The sequence below is a fragment of the Alosa alosa genome, chromosome 3, assembly GCF_017589495.1.
Source record: "Alosa alosa isolate M-15738 ecotype Scorff River chromosome 3, AALO_Geno_1.1, whole genome shotgun sequence".
NCBI lineage: Eukaryota > Metazoa > Chordata > Actinopteri > Clupeiformes > Clupeidae > Alosa > Alosa alosa.
Genome location: NC_063191.1, coordinates 6,865,189 through 6,888,309, shown reverse-complemented (window position 1 = coordinate 6,888,309; position 23,121 = coordinate 6,865,189). Strand labels below are relative to the sequence as shown.

Below are 23,121 nucleotides of genomic sequence, written 5' to 3'. Positions count from 1 at the left end.
CTAAATCGAAAAAAGATATACTTGGGCTCTGTCTCTTCCGGCTTGAAGGGTTGAATGAAACAGCTATGGTTATCACCAGGCACCAAATTGGCTTTACAGTGAGGACAACGCATGGATGAGCATCTGTGGGGGTTTTTCTTATTCATGCTAACATGATATCGTCTGTTACACTTTTTGCAGTACTTAGTGACATCACATGGGACCACCATTCTGCCTATAACCCCAGTGGGCTCAGGTTGTTTGTGTCTGGAATGGCAGTAAGCTGATTTGCAGTATCGCATACAATCACGGCAGTATACTGATGGTCCTTTATTTTTGTGGCAATTCACATCGTTGCATACATCACAATTGTATTTACACGCGTGATCACGTTTACTACTGTAGCCACGGTAGCAAAAACCACAAAAGTGTTTTGGCTGACACCTTTTTAACCAAAGCGCCTAGCAATATGGTAACCAATTTAAACTTTTTATTTAAAAAAATATATATATTTTTAGTCCATATCTCTCAACATCTCTAGGACTTATCAAAAAATAAAAGTAAACTTCATTCTACTCTCAGCCATTAATATAGTTGCTAGGAGTGGGGGTCGAACCCACGAGGATACAAACATCCATTGGTTCTTAAGTCCAACGCCTTAACCACTCGGCCATCCTAGCAGCACACTTTGTATTTAGATCCATTTACCACTAAACATATACAACTCTTACAAAGTTTATCTGATTCCCCATTATCCACAAAACACACATGGGGGTTTGGGGGCCAATATGGACGCCCAGGGGTTTGACACCAGTCACATGACTGTCACATGACACTACATCCAATATGGATGCCAAGGGGGCGTGGCATTGTTTGACACCAGACACATGACTGTCACATGACTTTACATCCAATATGGCTGCCCAGGGGTTTGACACCAGTCACACGACTGTCACATGACTCACAAAACAATAACAATAACAAACAACACGTGGTGACAACCACGTGGCTAATTTGCATAAAAAGGAGGCGTGGTTATGACGTGATTTATGACGTTTCAGGGGGCGGGGCTTATTTTGACAGATAGTTCAGGATAATTACTACTGCCGTCCATGGAGCCGTCACAGCCAATGTGGCGACGTAAGAGCAACAATGCGAAACCACTGGGTCCGGGAGAAGATGGGCCGAGGCACCTCACAAGATTGAGTCGATAGGGCCTATCTTTCTTTTCTCTCTTTTTCCAATATTTTTTTTCTTTTTGATAGTTTAGATTAGTTTAGGGTGTCTTGCATTTATATAATGTAATTTATATTTATTCCAAGTCATCAGTGATATTGAATATACTGTAGTGTGATCATTCACACCAGTGGCCATCCTATTCTGCTTAACTCTCTCCACACACACACACACACACACACACACACCTTCACGCACAGAAAATGATGGCTTGTGTCATATGTTTCTATTCATTAATATATTTTTAAATTCATATAAAATGTATTTAGTTAATAATGTGTAGTATTAATCTGCATAAATACTAGTAGCTAAACATAGTAATTTGAATAGTTCATATTGATCTTTAAACTATTACACTTGGGCATATCTTTAATGTGGTGTGTAGGTCTAGAGTTCACATTGGTGATGTGTACTGTAGGTGTAATTGAGTGCCTGTCACTTTAAGAAATATGTGAGAGTAATTAGCCTTAAGTCTCATGGTTGAATAAAAGTTGCACATAGTGCATAATAAAAAGTTTGTCATGGTTGCGTAGCCTATTTGCATAAGCGCAAAGTGGTTCTCTCTATCTCTCTCTCTCTCTGTGTGTGTGTGTGTGTCTGCGTCTGCGTGAGGCTATGTTCAATTCAACTTGGTAGTTGATCCATCTGGTCAATAGCCCTGCATTCACGCTACTTCATGATTAGATTAACGTCATCAGACAGGTTGTAAAGTATATGCGGGAATTTCTTGCATTATGATGGCTAGAGTTGCGGGACTTGAACTAATTATGTGCAATACCCGCAATCCCGCAGTGATACTTAGGCCCTGGAGAGAGAAGAAAATAACTTTAATCTTGCATATCCCTCTGCTACTCACTATGGAAAGTTTTTAGATCTGCACTCTTAGAATAGGTTGGCGACGCTTATCAGCGATTTAGTCGTGGCCAGCATATTTGAAAATATCGGCTACTAATATCAGCTGTTTCGCAGATGGCTGTTGGCAGCAAAAAAGGCCCATATCGGCCAATACCGATAGCCTGCCGATATATCAGTGCATCACTACCCATTTTCCCTAATTACATAAGACAATATCAGGCTATACACACGTGTGTGCATGACCAGGCATATTTGGTGCCACATATATTAAATTCTTCTGTCACACAAACACATCTTGTGGTGACTGCAACCAACATCTATGTCATTGGTTGAATGACTTCCTGTTGACAGCACACTCAAACTGCAAACTTCTGTCAGTACATTGCGAGTGTGAACTGAGCATTTACTTGCGTTGTACCCACTTTTTGGTGGTTAGCATTGTCCCAATATCTGCACTATATACTTAAAGAGTTGCAGGGAAAGTCCCATTGGAGCTACTTTGAGTAGCTTGCTCAGGGGCAGTCTTTTGATCCCGTGAGGGAAATAGAGTTATACAGTATACGAATTGTCGCAATTATTATTATTATTATTTTTTTTTTAAAGAAGCAAGAGCAATTCCAGGGGTTTACAAGGGCACAATTTTTTCTTCTTCTTAGCCTTCTTTTTTTTTCTTTTCCCAGTGATACAAATTCAGAGTGAATATTTTGCAGTGGGCAAAGACGCCAACATAAGCTGCAGCAATAGGACATGGTCTGATGCTCTCCATTTTATCTAGAAAATAAACATCAGTGGAGTTTATTGTCTGATAAGTGAATCTACCACAAAGCCTCCGCACAACAACTGCACAGGAGGGAAAACGCTCCGCACCACCACCAATGGGGAGTCCTACCTGCACATTCCTGACTTTGGAGTCCAAGATGAAGGGACATATAAATGTGAAGGGGTGTTCAAAGGTGGAGCTGAAACAGTCAACATTACAGTGCGGGCAGCAGGTGAGAGCATACTGTAGCAAATCTTGTAACACTCAAATCATGCATTTACATTGAAATCACTTTCTGTTTTGTGCAAATAAGTCCCTTTTGACACAAACACAGTATTTATTTGGTCATTAATTATGTATGAGCTACTGTACACTGAGCTCTATTCACTTCATAGATTAACACAACCACGATGGAGAAAAGTAAGCTCTTTGAGTCATTTTCACTATCTGTATGCTTATGAGTTATAGGCATAGGTAGCACTCATGCTGTGTGCGCCTCAATGTTTTAATAGAAATGGTGAGAAGCTTCAGGAGAGACTCGCCACTGTGTCAGCATGTGTCAGTAATTACTCACTTTGTCTCCGTCTTGTGTCGACAGTCCCTCCTGTTCTCTCCACCAGACTAGAGTGGGACGGTAGTCAGGGGTTTGCTGTCTGTTCTGCTGCTGGGGGAAAACCAGCGGCCAAAGTGTCCTGGGAGGAGATGTCGAGATCCTCTGGGGTCACTGAGAGGTCAACCCAGAACACAAATGAAACAGTCAACGTTGAGAGTTGGCTGCTTTTGCAAAACAATAACACAATGGATCAGCTGATCTGCGTGGCCAGTCACCCCTCCTGGACTAACGAAAGGTCTCAAATCTTCAAGCTTGATACTTGGAGGTCAAGTCTTGGTGAGAACTGTTTCAATGATGTTTAGAAAGAAAGATAAAGGCTAAGGGTAACACTAATGGAATTACGATGATATAACAGTTTATCTCAAGACTTGCTGTAGCATTTATTTGATGTGAGCTTCAACTTTCTTTGCTTTCTTATTTTAGAAACTCCATTGATCATCAGGGCATTCATTTGTTGCACCATCTTGTTCATCTTGGTGTTAGCTGTAATCTATTCCAATGTAGCCCGATGCAGTTATGCATAATGACCTTTTTCATCATGATCTACCAGCGTCTGGTATGGTAACATACTGAGTAATTATCCACTTTTTGTCTTAACTGTGATAATTGTGATTGTAGTTGGCATATACAAGCATTGTAAAAGACACTTGATAATTTGTTGCACCATCTTTCCAAAGCAGCCTCTAAGCACCTCAGCAAATTTAAGTGGAGGGATAAGGGGATTGGTTGCAGATCTGGCAGCATGACAAGATTGAGACCCGAATACATGATACACATGATACTTATGTGTATTGAATCCAATATTTGTTTTTCTTAAGATGTTTTTCTGTATTCATCTTTGTGTAAAGAAGCTTGAGTGGGAGGCATCTTTTCATACAGGCTAGGTGGTGTCGTAGGATGTTTTTAAGTAGCTAGTAATTTGTAAAAGGAGTTAATCTGCATCAAAACCACAGATTATTCCATAAACTGGGACTTTTTCTTGTCTCACTCCCTCTGACATGCTGATGAGTTTCCGTGTCCTTTCGATATTTTATTTTTGGTTTGGTCTCATCATCACACTCACCTCACCTGCAAGTGCCGTCCATGGAGCCATCACAGCCAATGCACCTCTGCAAGAGCAACCGCACAAATCCACTGGGTCCAGGAGAAGATGGACACCTCTCAAGCTTTCAACTCTTTGTCCTCTCTCACCCACAGCGGTCCTCTGATGAGCGTCTGCTATGTCGGCCTTCCATCAACAAGAGGTCACAGACAAGACTCTTTTTTTCCATGATCCCTTTTGGTCTATTGCTAATATTACATATTTTGTTTATTATTGGCTATATGACTACTATTGATTGGGATTTAATCAATATTAATGCCACTGTCTATTCTGCTTATTGGTCCAATTCTTTAAACATTTTAAAATAATTTTTAAAGCGGCAACTTGGGGGAAAATATTACAAAAATGATTGGTAAAGTAACATGTTTTCTTTTAAAAATACATACTTGTTACATTTTTGATGTTGTGTTAAGTTCAGCACGTACTGTATATAGCCTAACTGCAACATCTTTGTTTGAGTACATAAAACCTTTATTACTGCTTCAGAAAACACATTTATAATTACAGTATGCAGTATGTCTATCTTACTTTGGTGGCCATCACAGCTGCAGCTGCTTAGAATGAGGTAAACCGGATAGAGCTGCACTGTGTTTAAATGTCACTTTCTGTTCACTCTCAAAAAGAGCCATTTAACATGGTCTGAAAAACATGAGGAATTTATAAAGCTGGAGGCATACAATTCAATGGATTGAACAATGTGTAACTGGTTCTACTCAATTCCCACCCTTAATGACCACTTTAAACTGTTTATTGTTGTCATTATCATTGTAAGACAAAAGTGTGTGCCAAGATCATGAACAGAAACAGAAACATACTCTTTATTGTTTTGAAAGAGTGTCATGTGTGAACTAACAGCTGATCTACTGGTTTTCTGAAACAGTGTGGCTTATAAGTAGCATATGGTCAGTACATTTTGGCTGACTGTATTCTCATAAAGGAAGTTGAAGGGGGTGTGAAAATCGTGCCTCGGATCACAGATTGACGGTGTTCAAAAGAAGTCAACCATTTCGCTTTAACACATTCCACATTCAGGCATATACAGATAGGCCTACTACAGAAGTGAGTGACTGAGTAACTTCATCAAGGTCACACTGAAGAGGAAGGAATTCCTCACCAGGAATATTATAACCATGGAGAAATGCATCCTAGGAGACCCGACACTCCTGACCTTCATATCCCTTACCTGGAGCACTGCAGGTTTGATATTACAATATTTTCAACACAAGATCAGTGATCAACATTATGGCAACTTGGTGACAGACTCTCTTTTAGATGACTGGTACTTGGTATAACAACAATGCATGTTTGGTTATGATAATAACCACAACATCTATGCCCTTCTCAATATTTTTATTTCCGCTTTATTGCATACCAGGACAATACCGAAAGGGTTCAGCTACTGTGCCAGGTAAACCATCTTCATGTTTCCATCTTCATTGTTATTGATGTGTATTAATTTATTGTCAATAGTATCAATAGTAACAGAAAAGACATACATTTAACTGTACATAGTAAAACAGGATTTTTGGTGAAGTGCAGTAGATATGTTGATGACATTATATTCTCTTTGACAGATCCTAATGAAGTAATTGTCATTTTTTGTTGGATTGTTTTTTTCATCTCTTTGACAACTGTGATTGGATGGGGCATATACAAGTGTCGTTAGATCATTTCAAACAGTCTAGCAAGGTGTTAACATTGTCAGGGTTATTAAATTGCATCTGGATTCTGATATCACTAGAAAGTAAATTATGCTAAAAAAAAGAATTGTAAATCAAACATTGTAATATGTACAGTGACAACCCACTCCACTTACAGTATCTCTTCTGCACAGGTCTCTTTTCGGTATAAAGCCCAATGTGGGCGTGTGGGGGAAAATAATTCAGATGTTCCTTTCTTTTATTGTATTGCATTCATCATTCTGTAAAGAGGTTTGCCTCTGCAATTCTGAGTGGGAGGCACCATTTTATGCAGGTTATGGGTGATGTTGTGACCCTTGTTTTTAAGTAGCCAATGACTTGTAAGAGGAGTTCTTCTGCATCAAAACAGCAGTTTCTTCCGTAAGTCAGGGCTTTCTCTTCTCTCTTCTCTTCTTTGTCTCATCCTCACACTCGCCTGACCACCTGCAAGTGCCGTCCATGGAGCCGTCACAGCCAATGTGGCGACGTAAGAGCAACAATGCGAAACCACTGGGTCCGGGAGAAGATGGGCCGAGGCACCTCACAAGATTGAGTCGATAGGGCCTATCTTTCTTTTCTCTCTTTTTCCAATATTTTGCTCTTAGTGGTTTGATAGTTTAGATTAGTTTAGCGTGTCTCGCATTTATATAATGTAATTTATATTTATTCCAAGTAAACATTCTAAATGTTCTTAACCTTATTCTCATGTGGTCTGATTTGCGCTTACCCCTGTAATCCCAGAAATAACATGAACAGAACAATTCTTCACCTTTCAGAAAAGGTTATAGGAGGCCTCTGATGCAGAAATCAAGCAGTTTTTAAATTTTAATAATTTAGTTAGTTTGTACAGTAGGTAAACGTTGTAATACTGCAACAACATTGGGTGTGATAGGGAGCACACTTCCTGTATTTCTACTCATATCATCTCATTAACTTTTTTTTTTTACCAGATCTACTTCATAGTCAAAGGTCAAAGGTCATAGTCAAAGGTGTATAAAGAATTAATAATGCCCTACCAGCCATCTTTCTTTTCTCCCTTTTTCCAATATTTTGCTTTTAGTGGTGTGATAGTTTAGATTAGTTTATAGAGTACAGTAGGCTACTAATAAAGCAGGAGCAGTGAGCTATACCCTGCATGATAAGACTGGTCTGTACATATGTGGGTTATGCTGTATGTCCAGATTCCTGAGAGGTTGTAGTTAAATCTGTCTCTTGTTGAGCACTTCAGTGAATTGTCAGAATCCTTGTCACACTTGTTCAGTAGGTTTGGGTTACGGATGACTGTGGAAGCTCTGAGGGTGAAAGAGACGGAAATTAGAAGCACAAAATTGAGTAATATTCAAAGAAAGGTTAATCGGAACGATAACGACCGTTATTATTAACCAGTCACCTAACATTGAAAATAGCGTTTTCACTGCGGCACAAGTGAAATCAGTCCCCAAAAAAAAAAAAAAAAAAAAAAAAAAAAAATTCACTGTCTGGTGATTCTGTTGTAGGGCCTACTACTGGTGGGCATTTTTTGGTTAAAAACTAATTCAGTGTTGAGTATGCTACTGTGCATAAAATCAAGACTCCGCTGAAGCTGTTGGGACTGAGAGGGAAAGAGTTCAATGGTGTACCGTGTAGAGGTCACCTCAAATGTGTTCTTCTAGCCTATACTGCCCTCTACTGTTGTACCATTGCCAGTATTGAAATGCTTGACAGCAAAGAAATGAAGTGTTAGCCCATACCTGCCAACACCCCCGTTTTCCCCGTCAGCTCCAGAACAAACTGTCAATAGGGAAGAAGTGCTTAACCCTTAAAGGAGTACCGTCACACCATTGTGACGGGAATGTTGGGAAATTAACATTCTAAAGAATATCTGGGTTCATTAAATTCAACATAGAATTTTAGAACCTTCAATTGTTGCGGAACTTAGAATGTTCAAAAACCTACACCTTTAAGGGTTAACACATCACATTGTTGTTGATCAGGGTTCTAATGTTGATACACAATAGGCAAGTTGATAAGATAATCTGACAGCAGCTTTGGAGTTTTGGAGGTAAGCTGCAGACAGCAGTTGGATACATAACTGGCATGTGTATCTCTTTCGGTAAGGTAAAAAGCAACGACTGAAATGTAGTGTTTCAGTCAAAACATCACAGTGACTGGACATAGTGAGAGGAATACTTTTCAAGTTTATTTATATAGCGCATTTCAGAGGTAATTTAATGTGCTTTTTACATAAACAAAAGCAAAGAGAAATAGTGAATAAAAGCATGCTCTTGTTACTGTAAGCCATTTTCGTAAATTCATAAAAAGGAGATCGAGAAATGAGACAATGTACAGTAGGCTACTTTCCATGGCACACCTTTCATGTGCAATATGTATAGTGCTTTACAATCTCAATTAAAAATGCTCCTCCCTCCCCCTCCGGCACCCTTGGTGCTTCCCTACCTTCTAGCCATGGTGTATATATCCTTAACAATGTGTAGATACTTTTTTGTTGTGAATGTGTGTGTGTATGGGTCCTGTCTTGAATGAGGACCAGCCATGTGTGGGGTGGGTGGGTAAAATAGGGGTGGGAGAGGTGGGTGGATGGTAGGGTGGGTTGGAGGAAGAGAGGTGGGTTGGTAGGGGTGGGTCGGTGTAATCAATAATAACCATTAATAAGAATTGTGGGAAACATATGTAAAAGTGATGTGTGTGTAAAAGACTGATGAAACTGATTCTTTTTCATTACTGTTGTTTCTCCCTTGTTTGATGTACTTCCTGGTACCTAATCGTGATGACCCACAGAAATTAATAAAACTATTCCAAAAACAACAACAACAACAACGGCAAAAAGAAACCAATGTGTAGATACAGCAACACATACGTTAATGTGTAGATACAGCAACACATACGTTAATGTGTAGATCCAGCAACACATACGTTAATGTGTAGATACAGCAACACATACGTTAATGTGTAGATACAGCAACACATACGTTAATGTGTAGATCCAGCAACACATACGTTAATGTGTAGATACAGCAACACATACGTTAATGTGTAGATCCAGCAACACATACGTTAATGTGTAGATACAGCAACACATACGTTAATGTATAGATCCAGCAACACATACGTTAATGTATAGATCCAGCAACACATACGTTAATGTGTAGATCCAGCAACACATACGTTAATGTGTAGATCCAGCAACACATACGTTAATGTGTAGATCCAGCAACACATACGTTAATGTGTAGATCCAGCAATACATACGTTAATGTATAGATACAGCAATACATATGTTAATGTATAGGCTACGTCTGTATAAAAAAACATATACTGTACAACTGTATTACAGTCACATACATCTATGTTGCCACACTATACTGGTTCTTAAAAGTGCCACACTTGCACAACTCATTGTCTGTGTGTTGCAGTAGGAGGAAAGAGTCTTTGATTTTGTGTTTTTCACACATCCAGCGTGACTGCTATCAAAATGTCATTGGCTGAATGTAGGGGCGACAAGTTCCTGTTGACAGCAAATTTCCAGCACACACAGGAAGTCTAGTTGAAAACTGCGGCTAAGCAAGTTCAGGTAGTCTTTCAACTGATGGATATTATATATTTTAAAGTGTATTCAAGAGGCGTAGACGGATTTGTCTTGACCACCTTCAGGTTAGTAAACATGCAATAGAGGGGTGACCACCTTCAGGTTAGCAAACATGCAATAGAGGGGTGACTGCACTAGTGGTCGTCTGGCTGTACCACAGAAAAAAACCTACCACAGTAAACGTGTATGAAGTATTTGACACATGGAGGTGGGGTGGATTATACTACCTTTCTTGGCTTTGCTGTGTCCTTCGTCGAGCTCCTCTGCAGGTTTGTCATTACAAGATTTTTTCTTTGTGCTAATTTTGTGTGTTATGGAAAATTTGGTAAGGGACATACCCACAGCTGCGGTTACCTCTTTCACTTGGCCTCCACCCTTGTGCCAACGGCCGTATCACAGACGCTGGTCCTTTACCAACTCCACTCTTGCTCGTGTCATAGTTGCCACTTTCACAGACAGATTGGCAACAGTCATTGAATCAAAGATTCTAGAACAGAGCTCTGTTCTAGAATCTTTGCTTTGAATGCTTACATGAGCTGGGAATTAGTTACAATGCTACTCTGTGTATTTTCCTACTTCATTGACTTTTTTTAAGGTAATTTGAGACACGTGAACTGTTGCATACATGTAAACATCCTGAGTGCACTGATGCACATGAGTGCATGCACCAGGACCTTGTAGATTAGTATTAATGTGGTAAGTTAATTGAACCACAGATAATAATACTTCATTTACATATTGGTAAGTAACTTACTTGCCGTATAATGATTGGCTGGCTAACTTAATTTACTCATTGCTCAAGCAGCCTATCTACTAGAAAACAATCAGACAATCTCCACTGGTTTGCCATAATAAGATTTACAGCTATGGCTGTATTTAATTGTTCAACAGGTAGTGGTAGCATGTTGATCCAGTAGCTTCACTGGTGCACTTAAAAGCCCCCTGATCATGCCCAGATGAATTGTTATTTTAAAACATATGGATTAAAAGCGTAATTTACAAGTAATACAATGAAGGGGATGAGCTAAAGGCCTATTATGTTTTTTACATAATCTTTTGAAAGCTGCTTGTGTACTTTTTTGGAGTACACAAGCAGCTTTCAAATACAGTATTTTCCAAAGGTTATGTCATACCATTAATGTGTTTTTATTGTCTATAGTATTTGTAAGTGTTTAAATGTGTCTCATATTCCTGTAACTCCATTAGGACAACTAAATGATTCACAGGCCCCAGCCCTACAAACTGAATATTTTGCAGAGGGCAAAGACGCTAACATAAGTTGCAGCAATAGGACATGGTCTGATGCTCTCCATTTTATCTGGAAAATAAACATCAGTGGAGTCAACTGTCTGATAAGTGAATCTACCAAAAATCCTCCGCACAACAACTGCACAGGAGGGAAAACGCTCCGCAACACCACCAATGGGGAGTCCTACCTGCACATTCCTCACTTTGGAGTCAAAGATGAAGGGACATATTCATGTGAAATTGTGTACAGAGGTGGAGCTGAAACAGTCAAGATTACAGTGCGGGCAGCAGGTGAGAAATTAAGCTTCTGGTGAACAGAAAAACATGGTATGCATCAAACATTCAAATACATTATATAGGCATACATGTTCGGTATTTTTTGGAACAGACTTGTAGGTTATGTGTGAGAATGAGTGCTCTTGCAAGTTATACTAATATTCTAATGTCTCCTAAAAAGCTGATTGGACCCTGCATATGTAACGGTAGCCAGCTGGTCCATAGCTGTGCTGTATGTGCACTGTGTGAACCTCCCTCCTGACACCTAAGAGTTGTGCTAGAGAGATATCAGCCTGGACTTGTTAACTCAATTGCCAGCATGCTCAACTCCTGATCCAAGGTGATGCGGGTTACACATATCCAGGTCCGGGTTACACATATCCAGGTCCAGGTTACACATATCCAGGTCCGGGTTACACGTATCCAGGTCCAGGTTATGCATATTATGGTCATTATAGTACTTTAAGTCCATTTGCCATCCGTAACTATAAGCCCAAAGAGCGGTTCATCACAGTTCTCCCTTCCTGTGTCTCCACAGTCACCCCTGTCCTCTCCACCAGACTGGAGCAGGACAGTGGACAGAGGTTTGTTGTCTGTTCTGCTGCTGGGGGAAAACCAGCGGCCATAGTGTCCTGGGAGGAGATGTGGGGATCCTCTGAGGTCACGGAGAGGTCAACTCAGAACGCTGACGGAACAGTGACCGTGGAGAGCTGGCTGCGCGTGCCTGATGGAACAAAGGATAAACTCACCTGTGTGGCCAGTCACCTCTTCTGGACACGAGGAGCAAGCTCTGCTGCCGTGGATCTCACAGAGATACGTGATGGTGAGAGCACTTCCAATGATTATTGTGATTGATTAATTGAAGGAATGATGATAGGGTGGGTTAATGTTACAGAGTAATATGAAAATCTGAAAATGACTGTCAATGAATGATTTAGTGAACCATGCAAATGACCAAAGGAAATTATACTTGATAATCTCACAGATAACACTAAAAAAGGTAACATTACAGACAGGGAAATGCTGTATTTATTGGTATGTGTTTTCTTCAGCAGGTTCATTGGCAGGTGAATTATGGCAGCTCATCATGATATCATTTTTTTTTGTACTTAGTTTGGTCATTGTAACTTTTCTCAGCATATACATGTGCCTTGAGAGACACAATTAATAATAAAACAAGTAAACAAACAACAGGTGTAAATTGTTTTTCTTTTTGTTTATTTATTTTTTCAGTTTTTCCTCAAGATAGCAGTATAGGATAGAACAAGATATGCATTCAGCGCCATGTTAGCTAGAATCCTTACAACAGGACAGAAACAAAAGGGCTCATCATATACCCACACACACACACACACACACACACACAGACACACACACACACACACACACATTTCAGGAATGACAATTGGTGTTAAGTCTGACTAAATGAACCCAGAATCAAAGCACTATGGTTTTGATTTACATGGAGAATGAGGCCATGCAGCTTTTTTATTAGCTTAGCATCAACAAGGAGGCTACACCGGGCATGTAACTTTTTCTTTTTTTTCTTTTTTTTTTATATATATATGTACTCTCTTGATCCCGTGAGGGAAATTTGGTCTCTGCATTTATCCCAATCCGTGAATTAGTGAAACACACTCAGCACACAGTGAGGTGAAGCACACACTAATCCCGGCGCAGTGAGCGGCGCTCGGGGAGCAGTGAGGGGTTAGGTGCCTTGCTCAAGGGCACTTCAGCCGTGTCTACTGGTCGGGGTTCAAACCGGCAACCCTCCGGTTACAGGTCCGAAGCGCTAACCAGTAGGCCACGGCTGCCGGAACTGAAGCGTTCCGTTCGCGTTGCGTTTGCTGCAACAATTTGCTTCAACTATCAGTGGAACTGGCTACACCAGACGTGATAGCTGCACATACGCTCCAGCCTATCGTGTATAGAGTCGTAATCGGGCTTAACATAATGATTGATGGCAGAGTTGCAACGGTTCGGCCAATCAAATCGTGTATAGAGTCGTTAGGCGGGCTTAACATAATGATTGATGGCAGAGTTGCAACGGTTCGGCTTGAATTCCCTCCTACTTGAAAACAAAGAAGATGGATGTTGCTGTTGGCGAACAGCGTGACACAAGTTAAGCTTTTTTTTAAGTTGCCAAAAGTTTGAACTAGCCAACTAGCTCCGCTGGTGGGAAACGCGTGGGACTCGTGAGTTGTAGCGCTGTCCTATTGCGTGCAGAGGGAATTTGAATCGACAACCGATTATCCCGCCCCTCGGACTGAGCACTGCCAACGGTGAGTCCCCAGACCCTACATTTTAATGTGGGCTACTAAAACTATCTTTTCACTACACAAACGGAGCGGTTCAGTTGTGGACCCGGTGTAGCATGGGTGTAACTCTTGAGTTAGCTTAGACTTGTCAATAGTCCTCGTTCTTGGATAGGTCATTCCTTGCAGTAGATTTTGTGTGGACTCACATGCTGCTATTAGTCTACATGTCAGTTTCCAAAACAAATACACACTCAAGACAAACAGAGCAAAACCAACATAATGATGAAGACAATATAGAAATCTAAACATCAAAAAGTCTAACTTTTAGATGTGAATAAATTAAAGAGGATAAATGCAAAATTCTCATACATACATACAAAAGGTATAACAAATGCTTCAATACTTTCATAAACAAAGTAGTCTACAGTAAATGTATAGATAGCTATTGTTTCTCAGAAAAAAAGTCACCGCACACCACAAGTATATATATATATATATACTGTAGCATGTGAACAGCAAATGCATAGTTCTCAGTATTCCATGTAGTATGGACGTATCTGTGTGTGTGTGTGTGTGTGATGGAGAGAGAGAGAGAGAGAGAGAGAAAGAGAGCAAACACTGAAACCAACCCTCTCTGTATACCTGGTGTGTGAGAAAAGTCTATTGGTGATCAATGTTTGTCAGCAGTAACATGTGCAACCTTGTTCAGCCATTCTCCAGTCATGTGCCTAATAGGCCTCCGTAGACTCAGCCCATGAGCACATAGTCATCAGAGCAGTCCTCTCTGATTGACAGCTTGTCCTCAGAGGGGATTTTGACGATCGCATAGTCACAGTCATCTCCCTCCACTACCTGCACCATATTTCCTGCTTTCTTGCCGTTGCCATGGTCAATTGTTGCATACAGGACTTCCTCCTTTGGCCCATTCTGTTTATGATCATAAATAAATAAAACTCAGTGATAAAGGTACATGTATGCACTTGGACTGGTGATACTGTAACCTGAGTTTAACACTAGTTTAACACAAGTTTAACTTTAACACTATTGGAGTGTAACAGGTTTAATTGATATGGAAATTAAATGTCATATGTCCACAGAAAGTCAAAAGACTCAAAAAACACATGTAAGATCCGAACTGGACAACTCAGGAATATTGCCATCATGCAAATGTGTTTGGGTCTATTCATGTAGAAGCTGCTAGGGAAATTAGCTGCAAATAACCCCCAGCCTGTACAAAGGGACAAACAGGGGCGTCTAACTGTGCGTGCAACAGCAACATGTGTGTCAATGCTTTCTGTCGAAACGTCTGCAATGTTGATTAGAATCACCCTTACCACAAGACCACAACACACACACTCGTACACACACACACACACACACACACACACACACACACACACACTCTCTCTCTCTCTTTCTCTCTCTCTCTCTCTCTCTCTAAATGCAACTTGTCTTTTATCACATGTATGAGTCATATCATATTGGGCGCCAAATGTAACATGCCTTATTTCGTGGACAGAATGACTTTTGTGTGACGAAATACATATATTCATTACGAAACCATGTTACATCGTAACGCCTTTTGTCCACGGAATGCACAAATTGGTTTGCATTGTGTCCACGAAACACTGAAGAGAGTACATCATTTCGTGGACAAAATTGACTGGTGGCCTTTTCCTTTCGTGGACATAATGCTGAATGCACTATTCACTGTCGTAGACGAAATAAACTCTTTTTTTGGTCAAAAGTAATTCTATCTACGAAAATACGGAATGCACCTACACACATCATTCTGTGAATCCCATTTCAATTTCGTCCATGAAAGTATTGTGTTGTGTTACAGAAGGCATTCCGTCCACGCAATAGTAACTTAATAACGAAATGCATTCAGTGATATATGCTTTCATTCTGTGGACGAAATGCATAATAGAATCACGTACAATACATTTCGTGAGTCAGCAGTTTACGGAATGAATTATGTGTCAGGATAATTTCATTACGTGGACGAAATGCATAAGAGAATCACGAAATCAGTTTTGTGACCTGCTACAATACATTTTGTGAGTCAGCAGTTTACTAAATGAATTATGTGTCAGGATAATTTCATTACGTGGACGAAATGCATAAGAGAATCACGAAATCAGTTTTGTAATCTGCTAAAATACAGTTTGTGTTTCACCTACATACTGGGATGGCGCAGGAGCTGGTGACTTCAACCCATAGGCTTCAGAACCACCAGTCACCAAGCATAGCTGCTCCTAATGGTATGGTGCTATTTCCTATTGCCACTACAGTGAGCATATTTTGTCATTCATTTTAGAAACGCCAGGTTGACAGTGGGTTATGAAAGTTAATAACAATTAAGTTATTCAAACTTGTTTCATTTTCTTCTCTCCAGACATTTCCCATTCTAGAGCAGATGGTTCTGTACCTCTCCTAAACTGGTATTCCGCAAGATGCAGCACGGAAATAGGAAGAGGCCACTCAATGACTTCTGATACAAAGACTTCAATTGGTAGGAATATTCCATCTTCAGTGTTTTGCTACCCCTCCTGTATTTTTTTCGGTTTCAAATGACCCATCGTCAGTCTTCAAATCAGAATCAGGCTTTTCTAACTGGAAGCAAGACTGTGGCTTCAAAGACCATTCCAAATCAGAATAATTTTCAAATAATTATTGAAAAATTGTGTAAATATGATGTAGTTGTTGCTCACATGCGTGTATGTGTGTGTTTGTTTTAATGTACGCAAACTGGCAGTGAAAGGGGTTTCTCTTATCAACAAAAGGGGAAAGAGTTAAAGTAAAACTTGTCCAATTGAACGAAAAATGTGTGTATGATGATGTATGATTTCTGTTTAAAATATCAATGTATTTCCACTAAAGTGTCTATTATATTTTAGTTTTATATTGTGTTTTCAATGCACATTATAAATAAATGGGAAATTTGTTAAGAATTGTATTGGCTTTTTTGTTTTTTAGCATTTAGCATTCAAGTATTTGAACAAGGTAAGACTGGTGAAATGTATGCACCTTACTGCTGTGGTGTAGTCTAGTTAGCTGTAGTGGGTATACTGTGATGAACCCCAAATATTAATACCTATCCTTGTCTGTTTTAAGTGAGTATACTGAGATGGTGATGCTTTTTAAGTGGGTATACCAGAGACTTTCTAATGAGGAGACACAGCACTCAAAAAATCCTCCATAGAAATGCATGGGGCTAGTTTGTAACGCCTGTTGTCTACACATATCCCAACCCCTTCCTCGGCAAAACGTCAACATGTGAATACATTGAGCCAATCATGTGGTGTGATGTGAATACATTGAGCCAATCATATGGTGTGTTGTGAAGACATCGTGCCAATCATGTGTTGTGAACTCGCCGCTGGAGCAAGATTGGTGTCGTGAAGCCTTGCGCACGCACATTTCTGCCGAATAGGATGCCCGATGAGTGACCAAAAAGCGTTGCAATATGGCCGTCGAGTGGAGGGACTTGCCTAAAAGGACTTTGGGTATACCACGTATAGTCCTGCATATCACGTAGACAACGTGCCTCTGCCTTACTGAACAAGGTATTTTCTGTGTATGGATGTTGACCGGTTCTTGGCCCCTCAGTGTATGATGTGGCCCCTTTATGGCCCCTGTCTCAGAAAAATCCTAGAACCGCCACTGAGCGCACCAAACGTGTTAGTGTTATGAAATCCCCACTGATGTAGCCAAAACAATGCTAACTAACGTGATAGAGAAATATGATTCCCTTTTCTTACACTGTACATTGCCAACATTGCGACAAATACTAATAGTAGCCTAAAGATCCTCAAACTTACACACAAAGCTATCAGTCAGACCCAGAATGGAAATAACTTGTATAGCAGGTATCAGAGATCATTCAAGAGAATTCAACAGTGCACGTTATCTACTGTATGTGGGCCGGAAAACCAGCTAGCATGCTGCCACTGATGATGGACAGAATATGACCCTAGATCTGTTGAATGCATCTTAGTATGTTGAATGGAAAGACGAAAAAAGGAACGGCCTGAAGAAGCAAAATGAGAAGGAAATGATTTCAAAACAGCTAGTCAGCAAAAATTGCAGTCGAGTCAAGATGATAAGCCAGTCAGCATGCTTTAGAACCTGTGAATCCTTAGCAATCAGGGGTACTCCGGGACAGGAGACTGCTGATGATTTCAAATATAATGACAGAGCTAGAGAAAGGGTAGGTTGGCCCTCACTTTACTTAAAAAAGGTACAATCATTGGCTTACATTTGTGTACAAGGCCATAGTTGGCCAGCTTCCTCTGTATATGACTAGTCTTTTAACTGTCAATAGCCAAGGGTATAATCTGCGTTCAAGTAGATATATTCTCTTAAAAGTTCCTTCAAACCAACATAATGATGAAGACAATCTAAACATCAAAAATCTAAACATCAAAAATTCTAACTTTTGGATGTGAATAAATTAAAGAGGATAAATGCAAAATTATCATACATACATACTTTCATATCTCAGTTTACAAGTGAAAAAGGTATAACAAATGCTTCAATACAGGTATATATTCTCTTAAAAGTTCCTTCAATGAAGACAGAGTTTGGAAAAACTGCTTTTATGTATAGTGCATCAACTGTTTGGAATGAGATTCAAAGATCGTTGAAACTTACAGTATTTATTTCAATCAATGAATTTAAGTCATTTCTCAACCAAGCATTCCAAACTGTCTGCACCTGTTCTTAACTTTTAATTTTGTTTCATTGTTGTATTGTGTGTGTGTGTGTGTGTGTGTGTGTGTGTGTGTGTGTGTGGGTGTGTTAGTGTATGTGTGTGTTGTTTATGTACTTATTTTTACTTTGTCTGTCTCTATTATGTTCACTGTGTGCTGCTACCTTGGCCAGGGCTCACTTGTAAATGAGATGCCTATCTCAATCCGATTTTCTTCCCTGGTTAAATAAAGGTATAAATAATAAAATACATCAATAGTCTGTTGTTTCATCCACTATGGGTCTATTTGGCATCGGTCTCAGAGACAGAAGCGGTCCCTTTCAGAAATACTCAGAAAGCTATACAAGGCAACAGAATTCACTTACTGTGTCTTTGTCCACCTTGTGCTGGATTTGTGCTTGTCCACCTTGTGCTGCATTTGTGCTGTTATCTTCTTATAGAAAGAGAAAGGGACATGTGATTATGTGGCAAGGCTTGACCTTTACTTAGAGTCAACAGTTTAATGCATAGGATAGTCTTACATAATCACAGATCACAAGTGCTTCTCTTAACTCGGTATTTGACTTCATTGTATCATTTCATTTATCTGAAACTTGATAGTGTGAATATATTATTCTATGTGTTTTATTATGATGTGTATGTTGTGTTATAAATGATGTTGAATTTAAAACATCTTCTCTTGAGTATTTCATCACATATGATGCATTGTGCATGATACAGTACATGTCCTCCACATGAACCCTGAATTAGGTGAATTAATGTAGGTCTTACCATCAGATTCATTATTGACATCTGATACCTTTTTTCTGTTAAAGAAAAAAAAGGAAAAATAATGTCAGCTTCTTTTTTAGGACTAGTCTTGTTGTGCAATTTTAATCTTTTTTTGTGAGATTACTGGATTATTTTCAGAAGGCTAGGCCAGCGTGTTTAAAAAATAGGTCATATTCAACTTAGAAATTAATAAGATATACTGGTATTCTTTTTTTTTTTTTATGTTAGTAAACACTCAAGCCAAAGTATGCTGCACAACAGTTTTGCACCAGCTGTATACTTCCGGTATAGCGATGATGAATAATACTATGATAATTATTATTTTATTTTAATAATTGTTATTGACAGAATTGGTGTCACAAGGAACACCTGAAAGTAATGTGATAAACTCATCATTGACACTGCCTGAGTCCTGTATGCCCTGAGCCTCTGCAAACACTGTGGTTAACCACCCCTACAGTAGCCCTCACTGCAGGATGTGCATTCATGTTGAGCATTCACCTTACTGGAAAAGTTGCATAGCATTACCCAAATGCTGTATAATTAATACCGTTTCATAATCAACAATATCCTGTAATTCACAACATGTGGTCCTTACCGTTTTGCACTACATACGAGGTTGCCCATTATTCTAGTTGGTCTTGGTCTGCCGTCGTCAAGATGTGTGGACGTTTCCACGAGCCAGAGGTCACAGGTCGTGGTGCGTGGCGACAGTTGGCCCTGGTAACGGTCGTTGTTAGCTGAGAGAGAGCAACAGCTTTCCCCTCTGCCTTGTCAGGCGATCTTGCCGATGTGGGGCAGGCCAGTAGTAGCCGCATGCGAGGGGAGCGTCGAGGAGTGGAAAGAAGAGGGGAGGAGACAGCAGGACCACGGGTCCCAGAGGGGAGAGGTTTAGAGTGGGAGAGCCTAGAAGAGAGTGAGAGAAAGAGGGGGAGAGACTGGAGGAGAGTTAGAGAAAGAGAGTGTCAGAGGCACATGGCAGTGCAGTAGTAGACACAGAGAGAGAGAGAGAGAGGCAGAGCAAGAGCAAGTGCACAACAAAGGCAAGCTTGTGCTATTTGCTTGTTTCCTGTGTGCTGTGGTTTGCATCAACATGCAGAGGAACACAAACATGCATCTCTCTCTCTCATCATCATCTCACACACAAACACAACACACATAGACACACACACACACACAATCTCTATCTCTTTCACACCTCTCTATCTCTCTGTCTCTCTCTTTCTTATACACACACACACACACACACACACACACAACACACATAGACACACACACACACACACACACACACAATCTCTATCTCTTTCACATCTCTCTATCTCTCTGTCTCTCTCTTTCTTATACACACACACACACACACACACACACACAGCACATGCATTGACACAAACCACACACAGTCCTGTTTCAGGTCAGTTGATCAATTGATCAAGAGATGACATTTATGCATTTGGATGTGTACACACATCAACACTCATCCTTCTCACAGAACATTTCCGTGGGTATGTTTTTTATGCTTCTATTTGCATAACTGCCCAAACACAAACCTCGGCTTACACATATGTAATCAATGCTGTCTCCAGGAAGTATCTTCCAACACACATCTTCAGGTGTATTGAATTGCCTGTGCAACCAAAGTGGAAAGACCCTATCCAAATGATCTAAAAAGTAGCACAATGACCTCTCTGTGCTCAGATGAGTGTGTGTCATCCACGGTATGACCAGTGTCACTACAAGGCCTCTTTCTCTGCGAGTTTCGTTGAGAGAGCAATAATGACTTCCAGGTGCTATATATGAATATTACAACCTAGTGTGAAAGGTATACAGTTACTATTCATTGGCTTCCAATAGCAGCCAGGATTACTGTAAATTCCTCTGTCCGCCTGCTTTATGCCCCCTCTTGCCCACTGCGGCCCTCTGACCGCCTGCTTAATGCGCCCTCTTGCCCACTGCGGCCCTCTGACTGTCTGCTTTACGCTTTATTGTCTAAAAATCGCTATCGTACAATACCTAAAACACATTACGCCAAGAGACCAAGAGAAACCTGGTCAGAAGTCCATGGGGAGTTGTTCATATGTTATTTTAAGAGCGCATTGTCAACAGTGATATGGGCGGGTGCACAACGCACCATCCTTCTATCATCCATGAACTCACACCAGCACACATCCAAAAAAACATTACAAATTACATGATTACAATGGGAAACATAATTAGATAGATAGATAGATAAATAGATAGATAGATACTTTATTGATCCCCAAGGGGAAATTCAGGAAATTAGAATAAATATATTATGAAATACATCTCACAATGAGTAGTTATTCACCATCATTTGCATATGACGGAGAGGCAAATATAAAAACACAGATGAAGATGCACTGTCACCAGATGTAAGCGTTTTTTATTCAGTCATTCGAACATTATTGGGGTAAGTGTTGCTTTTTCCAGGCTACGTTTTCAATGGTAACCCATTGTCAATCAATAGTGAAAGTAATTAACTGTGTATAACTGTTTTGTCGTTGACATCACAGTGAAGTTAGTTTCACTTTGCCAATGAGTTCAAATAATAGACGAGTGCAAATGTGTGTAGGCTATACTATGCTAGGTTTTAGTAAAGCATGGTTTAGTGCCACGGTTGCCACGGTGTTCTCCGCATTAACAAAATATTCGAGAGTGGAGACCGAGAGGGTAAAACAGCGTTTCTCAAGAGTTAAATCTCCAGTTACTGATCACTGCATTCAACAAGACGATTGTGTGTGAGATTAGGTGCAGATCTATTTAAAATCATTATATTCAGCACATTTGTAGGCCTATCATATGTTGACTATTGATGAGATTTGTATCATATGTTTATGACCACTATTCTCGACAAAATTGATAAAAATAAATATTAATAAAACAATTTAAAAAAAACTTGTTAACAATTGGTGGTGTTGGGGGTACTCCAGAAGATCATAATGTCTCAGGGGGTACATGCCTGTTAAAAGTTTAGGAACCACTGGTTTAGTGGAATAACTATTCCATACGGACTATTAAAATACCGATGCATTCTTTGAAGTTGCGCTGCGCGCTGTTAAAGGAAATGACAGATGTTATTCTTATTGGTATAATATGTATGTCAAATGTAACATGTGTAACATGCCTTATTTCGTGGACAGAATGACTTTCGTGTGACGAAATACATATTCATTACGAAACCATGTTACATCGTAACACCTTTTGTCCACGGAATGCACAAATTGGTTTGCATTGTGTCCACGAAACACTGAAGAGAGCACATCATTTTAGGTGGATGAAATTGACTGGTGGCCTTTTTCCTTTCGTGGACATAATGCTGAATGCAGTATCACTGTCGAGAAGCCTAAATGTTTGGTCAAAAGTAATTCTGTCTACATAAATACGAATGCACCTACACGCATCATTCTGTGCATCCTATTTCAATTTCGTCCACAGAATTATTGTGTTGTGTTACAGAAGGCATTCCGTCCACGCAATAGTAACTTAACAACTTACGAAATGCATTCAGTGACATATGCTTTCATCCTGTGGACGAAATGCATAAAAGAATCACAAAATCAGTTTTGTGACCTGCTACAATACATTTCGTGAGTCAGCAGTTTACGAAATGAATTATGTGTCAGGATAATTTCATTACGTGGATCTAAATGCATAACAGAATCACGAAATCAGCTTTGTGACCTGCTACAATTCATTTTAAATGAGTCAGCAGTTTACGGAATGAATTATGTGTCACGATAATTTTATTACGTGGACGAAATGCATAAGAGAATCACAAAATCAGTTTTGTAACCTGCTAAAATACATTTCGTGAGTCAGCAGTTTGCGGAATGAATTAGCCAGTGGGTCCCATTTAGAAGTGGCACTCGTGCCTCCCGTTATTCACAGAGCTGCGAATGTATTGCAACTTTTCGCCACGAGGTGGCAGCTTAAGTCCGTGGTAAACGGGACAGCTGGCTGCATTCAGAGGCTTTACACGGGCAGTGTGATTGGCAATCCGCGAACCGGTGCCAGGCCGTGCTG

General features: G+C 40.0%; 2 protein-coding genes and 1 non-coding gene across 7 annotated transcripts; 1 reads left to right on the top strand and 2 right to left on the bottom strand.

Annotated features, from left to right (window-relative positions):
- Window positions 1-574: 574 nt before the first annotated feature.
- On the bottom strand, window positions 575-659 carry trnal-uaa. Its single transcript has one exon. It is a non-coding gene; the product is annotated as a tRNA-Leu (tRNA).
- Window positions 660-9,685: 9,026 nt separating this feature from the next.
- Window positions 9,686-12,760, top strand: LOC125292301 (cell surface glycoprotein CD200 receptor 1-like). 2 transcript variants are annotated; one of them, XM_048239515.1, is made up of 4 exons: window positions 9,686-10,079; window positions 11,017-11,349; window positions 11,873-12,157; window positions 12,390-12,760. In XM_048239515.1, exons 1-4 carry the CDS (start codon window positions 10,013-10,015, stop codon window positions 12,500-12,502), a joined length of 798 nt encoding a protein of 265 aa, XP_048095472.1. In that variant the 5' UTR covers window positions 9,686-10,012; the 3' UTR covers window positions 12,503-12,760. The 2 variants fall into 2 exon arrangements, with proteins under 2 accessions (XP_048095472.1, XP_048095471.1); XM_048239514.1 differs by having other exon boundaries at window positions 12,387-12,760.
- Window positions 12,761-13,584: 824 nt separating this feature from the next.
- Window positions 13,585-20,000, bottom strand: si:ch211-214p13.7. Of its 4 annotated transcripts, none has more exons than XR_007193188.1 (5): window positions 19,676-20,000; window positions 19,078-19,112; window positions 18,672-18,739; window positions 18,471-18,524; window positions 13,585-14,519 (listed from the first exon to the last, which is right to left on the bottom strand). XR_007193188.1 is itself a non-coding variant. In XM_048239683.1 (4 exons), exons 1-4 carry the CDS (start codon window positions 19,702-19,704, stop codon window positions 14,340-14,342), a joined length of 312 nt encoding a protein of 103 aa, XP_048095640.1. In that variant the 5' UTR covers window positions 19,705-20,000; the 3' UTR covers window positions 13,585-14,339. The 4 variants fall into 4 exon arrangements, 2 of the variants coding, with proteins under 2 accessions (XP_048095640.1, XP_048095641.1); XR_007193187.1 differs by having other exon boundaries at window positions 18,672-18,736; XM_048239683.1 differs by lacking the exon at window positions 18,471-18,524.
- Between the last annotated feature and the right edge of the window lie 3,121 nt (window positions 20,001-23,121).

What these genes read in the sequence shown, in the direction of transcription:
- LOC125292301 (XM_048239514.1), top strand. Translation starts at nt 10,013, where the DNA reads ATGGAGGTGGGGTGGATTATACTACCTTTCTTGGCTTTGCTGTGTCCT. An exon ending in TTCGTCGAGCTCCTCTGCAG is followed by an intron (nt 10,080 to 11,016) that starts GTTTGTCATTAC and finishes TAACTCCATTAG; the next exon opens with GACAACTAAATGATTCACAG. An exon ending in TCTCACAGAGATACGTGATG is followed by an intron (nt 12,158 to 12,386) that starts GTGAGAGCACTT and finishes TGTTTTCTTCAG; the next exon opens with CAGGTTCATTGGCAGGTGAA.
- si:ch211-214p13.7 (XM_048239683.1), bottom strand. Translation starts at nt 19,704, where the DNA reads ATGGGCAACCTCGTATGTAGTGCAAAACG. An exon ending in TGTCAATAATGAATCTGATG is followed by an intron (nt 18,740 to 19,077) that starts GTAAGACCTACA and finishes TCTTTCTATAAG; the next exon opens with AAGATAACAGCACAAATGCA. An exon ending in ACAAGGTGGACAAAGACACA is followed by an intron (nt 14,520 to 18,671) that starts GTAAGTGAATTC and finishes GATCATAAACAG; the next exon opens with AATGGGCCAAAGGAGGAAGT.